General features: G+C 39.4%; 1 protein-coding gene across 2 annotated transcripts; it reads left to right on the top strand.

The window, feature by feature from the left end:
* Positions 1–1,919: 1,919 nt before the first annotated feature.
* On the top strand, positions 1,920–10,005 carry LOC147005784 (uncharacterized). 2 transcript variants are annotated; one of them, XM_085833485.1, is made up of 5 exons: positions 1,920–1,938; positions 6,479–6,525; positions 6,704–6,830; positions 7,029–7,089; positions 8,553–10,005. In XM_085833485.1, exons 1-5 carry the CDS (start codon positions 1,920–1,922, stop codon positions 10,003–10,005), a joined length of 1,707 nt encoding a protein of 568 aa, XP_085689611.1. The 2 variants fall into 2 exon arrangements, with proteins under 2 accessions (XP_085689611.1, XP_085689612.1); XM_085833486.1 differs by lacking the exons at positions 1,920–1,938; positions 6,479–6,525 and having other exon boundaries at positions 6,782–6,830; positions 8,889–10,005.
* Positions 10,006–10,450: the final 445 nt, after the last annotated feature.

The following is a 10,450-nucleotide window of genomic DNA, read 5'->3' as shown; positions in this document are numbered from 1 at the left end:
TACTGTTCTAAGGTGACTGCAGTTTGGCTGCAGGACTTCCCAACTATGAAGCAGACATGGCTGTACTGAACATGGCATGTGTAAAGGAATATGCAAACAAAGGACCCTGTGCCTGGAAAAAGGAAAACAAGTGCTCTGGGAGACTGGAACATTCTGTTAAATACAATTTCTCTAGACCAGGGCTTTGTGTGCACATAGAGTGGAAAGGCAGATCTGGAAAGGTTTCAGATGGCCGAGGCATTTGCTCTCTGAGGGGCTGCAACTGGCCTGAGGCATATCTGAGTTTTGTAAACCAAGGAGGAAGCCTGGGTAGGCCTAACAATCAGGCACAGCAGTGGAGGGTAGCTTGCAGGTTCTTTCCAGGATTCCCCTCTGATGCATCTGTAGCAAGATGGGAGGAAGACCACAAGCCACGCCATGCTGAGACTGAAATGGAGTGTGGGTCAGACTATGATTGATTGGTTCATGTGGTGATATGCTCAGAGGCCCTTGGCCTCTGACCTTCCCAAGCCTGAATTCCAATGGTGGGAAGCGCTGTAGAGCACTGGTAGTGCAAGTCTGTGGTGTTCATACTGTCATTTTTCAGTGTGTACACACCAGCATTGCTTTTGATATGTAGTAGGAAGACATATTGGAAGAATGAAGGTCTGGTTTCTAGAGTTTCAGAAACGTCCACATTCAGTTATGTGGGACAAATAATTTAGGAATTAGTAGAAAGAAAGTGATAGGGGTCATCCTTCAGTAGTGTTTGATTAGAATCCTCTTACCTTTCTACTGCCTCCATTTACAATGGTATTCATGGAAATTCAGTTCCAGAGTACAAAAGGCGTTTCTGTGATGCATAACTTCTCAGGTGTGCATGGTGTTGGGTAGGTGGATAAGACAGATTGCATATCTTGTGATATAATCCATGTGGCAGGCAGCACACATTAAATTATTTTTCAACATTGTTCTCTGTGAGGCTTCAGTGGGGCTAGTTTTACCTGAAATCCCAAGGGGTCATGAGGGGTTGCAGAGCCATAGCCCATCTTTCTGATCACTTTTATTTATAGAGAGAACTCTGGAACATGGGGGGTTTGAATGACACATCAGCAGTTGCTGGAGGAACAGATGTATAACACTTTAGGGGTAACTTTGAGTTATTGTTATCGGAGCCATGAATTCTCGGTTTATTTAATTTCTTTATACATACAATCACAGGTAACATTGGTCAAGTTCAATTTTTCCTGGAGTAGTTTCATTAGGTATTTTGATGAAAACTTGAATAGCATTTTAGGCTTATGTTTTTGGCTTTTTCTCTGCTTCCCCACATTCTTTCACAAATTTTGTACACATTCTTGATAATGCTATCTTTGTTACAAGTATAGAATTTACACTGTGCCAATGTGTATACTATATCTTCAAAATACTATAGCGCATTCTGAGTTTTCCCACATGACATCCAGCCTTGGAATCAACTTTCCTGTTATAAATTTTTGCAACTTTTCGATTTAAAATTGTCATTGTCCTGTGTAACCATTCCTTCTATTGTCTGAGGTTCTCTCAACCATCTCTATTCTGTGGGTTAACCTTGACTATTTCGTTCCTCTTTGCGGTCCCAAAAATCTGATTTACAGAATTCCCTTAGTTTTTGCTATCTTTTATATAATTCTTCTTCTTTTACTTATAAAATTGTTTCATTTACATTCCAAATGTTTCCCCCTTCCCCAGTCCCCCTTCCTAGAGTTTTCATCCCATCCCACTCCTTTCCCTCTGTGTTCCCCCACATAAACATCTACCCCCACCACAACCTTACCATAGATTAAAGTTTTACTCCTGGATGTAATTTCATGTTACTGAAAAGTGTTGTATTTAGAAGTGCAAACAGAATAAAGAGGAGCATCATATCATAATGCTTGAATAGATTGTTGATACGTGTCATGTTTTTCTCTAGAAAATATAATTTTTCCTTATTTATTTATTTCATTTATTTACATTCCAAATGTTGCCCTACTTAGTGGTCTCTCCTCCCAGAGTCCTTCACCCCATCCAGTCTAGCCTTTTCCTCTGAGAAGATGCTCCTCTGCTCACATGTAGCCTCTGTAGCCACCCACCCTTACCTCATTCTCAGAGCATATCTCCCTTCACTGGGGCATCAAGTCTCTACTGGATTGGACACATCCAGTCCCATTGAGGCCAGACCAGGCAGTCCTCTGCTACATATGTGTCTGGGGTCATGGAGCAGCCCACGTATGCTCTTTGGTTGGTGCCTTAGTCTCTGGGAACTCTGAGGGTTCCAGGTTAGTTGATACTGTTGTTCTTATCATCCCTTTCGACTTCTCCAGTCCTTGCCCTAACTCTTCCATCATGGTCCCCGACCTCAATCCAGTGGTTTGCTGTAAGTATCTGCATCTGCCTCAGGCACGCTGCTGCTAGAACTTCTCCGAGGACAGCCATGATAGATAGGCTTCTGTCTGTCAGCATCACATAGCAGCAATAATAGAGTCAGGGTTTGGTGCCTGCCCACGGGAGGAATCCCAATTTCGTTAGGTCAATAAATACCCTTTCCTTCAGTCTCTGTTCCATTTCGTCCCTGCATTTCTGGATCAAAACTTTTGAGGGTAAGTGGGTGCCCCCATCTCAACACTGGTGACTTTTTCTATGTACTGGAGTTGGTCTTTTCAGGCTCCCTGTCCCCACTGTTTTGCATTTTTATCCTTGAAGCCTCTCACATCCCACATCTCTGGGACTTTCAGCCACTAAAATCAAGGACATCATGAATTTGCCGGCTAATGGATGGAACTAGAAAATATCATCCTAAGGGAGTAAAGCCAGATCCAAAGGATATGTAAGTTATGTACTCGCTGATAAGTGGATATTAGCCCAAAATTATAGAATATCCATGCTACAACTTACAGACAGTATGAAGATTAACAAGAAGGAAGGCCCAAATGAGGATGCTTCAATCCCTTGTAGAAAGGGGAACAAATTAATCATGGAAGGCAGAGGGAAGGATCAGGGTAAGAGAGGAAAGGAAAAGGGGAAAGTGGGGTCTGGATATAGGGGGAAGAGGGGAAAATGAGGTCAGGATCAGTTATAGGGGAAGATAGGAAAGAAGCCCAGAGTGCCAGGAGAATAAGGGAAATCTGTAAGGACATGGTGTGGAGGGAGGGCCAACCTCTATTTTGTGCTTTCTTTATATTTCTATTTCCATTTATACATCGTGAACTGTTATATTTTCTTCAACTGTTTGGTTTTCTTGCTATACTTATAGAATTGCTTGGAGTTATCCAATTGTTTGATTGTGTTTTCCTGCATATATCCATTTCCCTTTTAAGGACCTCTATCACCTTCATACAGTTGCTTTAGAAGGTCATTTTTTGTGCTTTACGTTAGGTTGGAATATTCAGGACATGCAGTTGGAGGATAGCTTTGTTCCTCGGTGACATATTTTCCTGGCTGTCATGCATTGTGTTCCTAAGTTGGTGTCTAGGCATCTAGGTTTGTGGTCTTTATAGGCCTGCCTTCTGATTTCTGGATTGTCTTCTTTTGGTGGGAGTTTTGAGCCTGGGTTTCTGTGGCTCTTTGAGTTTTCAGAGAGTATGTTGGCTGAGTGTGGCCTCAGTTTCTTATCTGTTTTGTGGGTGTGTTCAAGAGGGAATATTTGCTGGTTTGCTTGAGTGGTTTCTGGATATGTTCAAGAGGGAATGATTGCTGGTTTGGGAGGTTCGGGAAGAGACTCAAGGAAAAGATGCTCTTAGTAATCTTGACAGACACTTGACAGAAGATAGGGGATGCTGCTTTTATTTATTTATTTATTTATTTATTTATTTATTTATTTATTTTTGGTTTTTTTCGAGACAGGGTTTCTCTGTGTAGCCCTGGCTGTCCTGGAACTCACTCTGTAGACCAGGCTGGCCTCCAACTCAGAAATACACCTTTCTCTCCCTCCCGAGTGCTGGGATTAAAGGCGTGTGCCACCACGCCCATCTGGGGATGCTGCATATTGTGTTCTAATCCAATGCTAAAGAAAACTGAAAATTGAATCTAGGGTAACTGTGGCAGATCTATGGACAGCCTAAGTGGTCTTCTGCCAAGCATAGCATATGGTTGAGAAGGTGTTTCTTTGTGAGTAGGGGCTGGGACACATAGATGGAGCAGAAAAAGAAGGGCATTTGGGGATTATCTGTGGTATTCATTGGGACCATGGAAACTGGGACAGAAAGCTTTCCCTGATATTGTGTTGCGGTGCTTTAGCAACTAAGAGATTATCACCATTAATGTGAAGGCCATTGCTCTGGATTTACAGCCTAAGAAGGTGCCCTAAGAGTAATAATTTCTTCTGCCATGCCTTCAATTAATGGAAGGAGTTGGCACTCCCAGGATGGAACTACATATAAAACCTGCTACAACTAAGGTACATGCGTGGCATGCTCCATTCCAATTGAGGAGCCAAATTTCTCAGGCTCACCCATATTGTGCTCGTTCTGAAATCAAGAAAGTTGTGAAATTATGGTCATGGATTCTTCCTTTCTAGTTTCAGTTCAGCACTAGTCCAACCTTCTATATTTGTCAGAGTTGCAGCCCCAATGAGAATACTGTGAGTGTTCATGTTATGAAGCTGTGCAGATGATGCCTAGCTTAGACCACAAGATGTTGAGATACCTATGATATGAGAATCTGCCATGGAGAGATGCATATAGGGAGTGGAAGTACCAAAACTGAAAGATGTATGAGAAGTATCAGGGATAGAGCCCTTTAAGCACTTTAAAACTGAAGCGTCATATGGCTGGGACAGAGCTACAGGATTTAGAGTTTGCCCTGTTGGGTTTCTTGTCATGGTCCAATGTACACATTCTTCCATATTGGAATGGAAAGGGTTGTTTATGCCATTGTATATTTGAAAGATATAATTTGTTTCCTGATTTTACAAGGTGTGGCAGTCACAAGATTGCTTTGAGTGTCAAAGGAGTCTTTGGAAGTTTGAATAGGGCAGGGGCTGTTATAGCCATTGAATTTAGACGAATATATTTTCATGAGAGAATGACCATGAATCTATAGTGACCAGAGTCACCATGTACTCAATACGTTGAAATATGTCTACTATGTTGTGGTTGAATTAGTTTCTTTCTTCTGCTGTCATAGCCTCATCATTATAGACTCTATCACTAAGTCATATAAGACACAATAGAAGCAACTGTAATTCAGTGCTAAGGTATTTCACTGATATTTTTATAGTTTTGGTTTTGTTGTTTTTATTTTTGATTTTGAATGCAATGTATCCGTGTGCGGCCCTGGCTGTCGTGAAAGTAGGTTTGCAGACCAGAGAGCACTTGAATTTAGTGATCCACCTGCGTCTCTCTCCAGAGTGCTGGGATTAGATGTTGGCCAAAATGCCTGGCTTGTTTTGTTTTTATGTTATTGGCTGATTAGCTTGGAATGTAAATTTTGTATATGCATGCATATGCTGATGTGCTGAACATCAGGCACACTCAGATTTTGAAACTTGACAGACAGTCTGTATATTATATTTCTCAGGATGTCCTGTGATTACTACTACATGGATGTTCCATTGGAGTGTGTGGCATTATTACTACCTGTGGGATTTGTTTTGAATTTTTGAGTGAATATGAGTATTTTCCCTGTATGCATGAATACATTTATCTTGTGTACCTGATGCTCATAGTAGGCAGAAAATGGCCTAACAACTCCTGAACTTGATCCAATGGACAGTTATGCGCCTCCATGTAAATATTGGTAATTTGCTCCAATTATATGTAACATAGGAAATATCTGTGGTGAGCCTCCTCTCCCTCCCTATGTTGCTAATTCATGATCAAGACTTATATAGCAAAGCCGGGGGCGTGGTGTCACACGCCTTTAATCCCAGTACTCTGGAGGCAGAGGCAGGCAGATTTCTGAGTTTGAGGCCAGCCTGGTCTACAAAGTAAGTTCCAGTACAGCCAGGACTATACAGAGAAACCCTGTCTCAACAAACAAACAAAAAGACTTATATAGCGAATATTTAATTTTTTTTCTTTTTTTCTTGCTAATATTTTCATTTGTCCATTTGTAAATGTTTAAACATGCATACCTTATTAATAAGCACTTATTAATTTTACTGTTGAAACTGGGTCACTTGAGGCTTTTGGAAGATGAATTCAGACCTGCAGTGAATATATAATTCTTTGTAGGAACTTCTTTGAAGACCTCTGAGTTCTTTCCATCTTTTTGGTTTCTTTGTTTGATTTGTACAGGGGAGTTAGTGTCTTAATATGGACCTCCTGATGTCATGGAACTCATGGCATAGACCAGGCTTACCCTACCATTCAAGGAGATACACCTGGGTCTGCCTCCTGAGTGTTGGGATTCAAGGCACAAGTAATACACCCAGCATGCACATCATTTTCTTAGTTAGTAATTATTAATACATTTTATCTAATGTGTGCTCAGTACTTTTGAACTGTTTACTTGTGAGTTAATGTCTATTAATTACCACTTTCTTGCAGGGTTTTATCCTCTTCAAGGGGTGTAGAAATGACAGAGGTGAAGTTCATTCATTATTCAGTTTCCTTCTTAAATGCCTTGATTGAATTAAGGTGTTTGTGTCAGGAATTAAGTGCAGGAAGTACCAGAATGATATGACTATATTCTCAATGAAGTATGTATTTACAGTGTTCTCAGTAATATGTTTTCCCATGCACACATGCCTGGGATATTTCAGGGTGTTGTGACCTATGATGATGTGCATGTGAACTTCACTCGGGAAGAGTGGGCTTTGCTGGATTCTTCTCAGAAGAATCTCTACAAAGATGTGATGCTGGAGACCTACAGGAATCTCGCGGCTATAGGTAAGACAGTGAATTTCCTTTCACTTTGTAAAAGTCAGTACAACTCTTTCTTTGTTACTGTTATTTGTTCTTGTAATTTCAATTGAGAATGATGAAGAATGAAGTAAATAAATTAGGCATGGTTGTAAAGTTCACTGAAGTTAGTAACCTCAACTTTCCTAATTTCCAATAGTATAACATATGGCCTCTATATTTTAGGCTACGTTTGGGAAGACCATAATATGGAAGAACATCTTCATATTTCTAGGAGATATGGAAGGTAATTTTCATGTGCAAACTGATAAGAATATGCCTTGGAAGTACTGCTTTAAGTTATGAATGATTATTAAATTATGATAAACTGTGTATGTCAGTGCCAGGAATCTATTTTGTGTTTTCAAACCATTCCTCTAAGTATAAAAACAAACAAACAATGAGTTAACAGATTTACCGTTTAAATCATAGCCCAATAGAGCTATGCTGAAGAACTGCCAGTGTGTTTAACCTCCTACCACTTAGACATTGTAAAATATACACATTGAATAGGTGGTAAGTTTATGTACAAAACCTTCTAATACGTATATACTCCATAATAAAGCTGACGTCAGTCATATACTTGTAAAAACATTGCTAAGGTTAGTAAGATGGGCGGTTTATGATAGTCATGAATGCTGTGCTGGGGGCTGGTGAGATGGCTCAGTGGGTAAGAGCACCCGACTGCTCTTCTGAAGGTCCAGAGTTCAAATCCCAGCAACCACATGGTGGCTCACAACCATCCATAACGAGATCTGGCGCCCTCTTCTGGAGTGTCTGAAGACAGCTACAGTGTACTTACATATAATAAATAAATCTTTAAAAAAAAAAAAAAAGAATGCTGTGCTGGAGAAACCTTAATCCCTATAACAAAATTGTATGTGGAAAAATACCAAACTGTTAGTTCATTGGAAGCCTTTTACTTGTTATTCTTTTATTAGGGATGTCATATGTTACAATGGATATAAGCCATGGGACAATAGGAGTATATTGAAAGAAGCAACACACCTCTTTTTTTAATTTTTAATATTTTTATTACATATTTTCCTCAATTACATTTCCAATGCTATCCCAAAAGTCCCCCATACCCTCCCCCCCACTTCCCTACCCACCCATTCCCATTTTTTTTTTTTTGACCCTGGCGTTCCCCTGTACTGGGGCATATAAAGTTTGCGGCAACACACCTCTCTTATCTTCCAGCACAATTAGAAGATATGTAGTACTCCCCACTTTGGGTAGGCTTTCTAAATGTGCTACAAGTTTACAAATAATTGGCTTTCCAACTGTATTGTGGACATCTACAAACTAATACTGCGGACTATCTCTGTAATATTAGGAATGTGGAAATTCTTATATTTGCCTTGGTTTGCAAACATAGTATTACTTTCACAATAGCAAAATTTATGTGTTCAGTGTGGTAAAGTTCTTCCTGTTCTATTGAGATATATGAACCACCTCTTACCTCTTAGAGTTGAAAGGTGCTGTAATATAAGCTATGGAATCAATGCTCTTCTTAGTCCAAGTATCCTCAAAGATACAAAACCATCCATAATGAAGGGGAACTCCATGAGTGTAAACAAAGTGATAGTACATTAAAATCAGGTTGTTCTTTACAATTAGACCAAATCCTAAAACATGTTCATACAAATGAAAAGATTCATCAGTGTAAAGGTGTGAGAAAGCTTTCACACGTGCCAATTGTCTTTGCAGGCATGAAAGAAGTCATACTGAACAGCTGCTCTTTGAGTTTATCCAATGTGATAAAGCCTTTGCATTTCAGAATCATAACCAAAGACAAGAAAGGATTCATACTGCAGAGACACCCTATGAATGTAACCAATGTGGTAAATCCTTTGCAAGAAAGAGTCATCTCCTAAGACATAAAAGAATACATACTGGTGAGAAACCCTATGCGTGTAACCAGTGTGGTAAAGACTTTGCAAGTCCCAGTTATCTTCAGTACCATAAGAGAGTTCGTACAGGAGAGAAACCTTATAAATGTAATCAATGTGGTAAAGCCTTTGCATGTTCAAGTATTCTCCAAAGACATAAAAGAACACATACAGGAGAGAAACCCTATGAATGCAATCAATGTGATAAAGCCTTTGCAGGTCAAAGTGGTCTCCTGTATCATAAAAGAACACATACTGGAGAGAAACCCTTTGAATGTAACCAATGTGGTAAATCCTTTGCAAGAAAGAGTAATCTCCTAAGACATAAAAGAATACATACTGGTGAGAAACCTTATAAGTGTAACCAATGTGGTAAAGATTTTGCATGTACCAATTCTCTTCAATACCATAAAAGAGTTCATACAGGAGAGAAACCTTATGAATGTAAACAATGTGGTAAAGCCTTTGCAAGTAAGAGTCATCTCCTAAAACATAAAAGAATACATACTGGTGAGAAACCTTATAAGTGTGACCAATGTGGTAAAGACTTTGTATATCACAGTTGTATTAAACAATGTAAAAGAACACATGCTGGAGAGAAACCCTTTGAATGTAACCAGTGTGGTAAATCCTTTGCAAGTAAGAGTCATCTCCTAAGCCATAAAAGAACACATACTGGAGAAAAACCCTTTGAATGTAACCAATGTGGTAAATCCTTTGCAAGAAAGAGTCATCTCCTAAGACATAAAAGAATACATACTGGTGAGAAACCTTATAAGTGTGACCAATGTGGTAAAGACTTTGCAAGACCCAGTTCTCTTCAGTACCATAAAAGAGTTCATACAGGAGAGAAACCTTATGAATGTAAACAATGTGGTAAAGCCTTTGCATGTTCAACTAGTCTCCGAAGACATAAAAGAAGACATACAGGAGAGAAACCCTATGAATGCAATCAATGTCATAAAGCCTTTTCTTGTCGAAGTGGACTCCTGTATCATAAACGAACACATACTGGAGAGAGACCATATGAATGCAATGAATGTGGTAAATCCTTTATACATCACAGTCATTTTCGAATGCATAAAAGAACACATACTGGAGAGAAACCCTTTGAATGTGACCAATGTGGTAAAAACTTTGCACAAAACACTTATCTTTTACAACATAAAAGAGTACACACTGGAGAAAAACCCTATGAATGTAAACATTGTGGCAAAGCCTTTGGATATTCTAATAATCTCCAAGTACATATTAGAACACATACTAAGTAATTAGTATGGTAAAGCCTTTCAAATGTCACAAGTCTTCATAATCATGAAAGAGAAATCCTATGAGTGTATTCAGTATGTTTAAACCTTTGCACATTTTTACAATCTTCATCATGAACATATTCATATTGTAGAGAAAGTCTGTGAGTGTAAGCAATGTGGTAAAGCCTTTGTGTAATAGGGTCCTCTGAGATCCAACACAACTCAAACTCATGTAATGCAAGTGATTAGAATTTATTGTAACGAAGCTGCTGCTGATGGAACAGGGCTAGAGAACACACTTGAAAGCTGAACTGTGACAGTCCCCACACTCACCTTGATACTGAACCAGAGTGTTATAGAGAGAGTTTTTATGTTTGAAAACCAGAAACATTTGTGCCAAATTACAGCTATATTTTCCCACCACTCAGAATTTAATGATAGGGGCTTTCCTCATGTAGTCGTCTAT

Source organism: Mus caroli, unplaced genomic scaffold (genome assembly GCF_978045245.1).
Source record: "Mus caroli unplaced genomic scaffold, Mus_caroli_1 scaffold_2, whole genome shotgun sequence".
In the NCBI taxonomy this organism is placed as follows: domain Eukaryota; kingdom Metazoa; phylum Chordata; class Mammalia; order Rodentia; family Muridae; genus Mus; species Mus caroli.
Note: the sequence above shows the minus strand (reverse complement) of the source record. Positions and strands in the feature narration are given on the sequence as shown.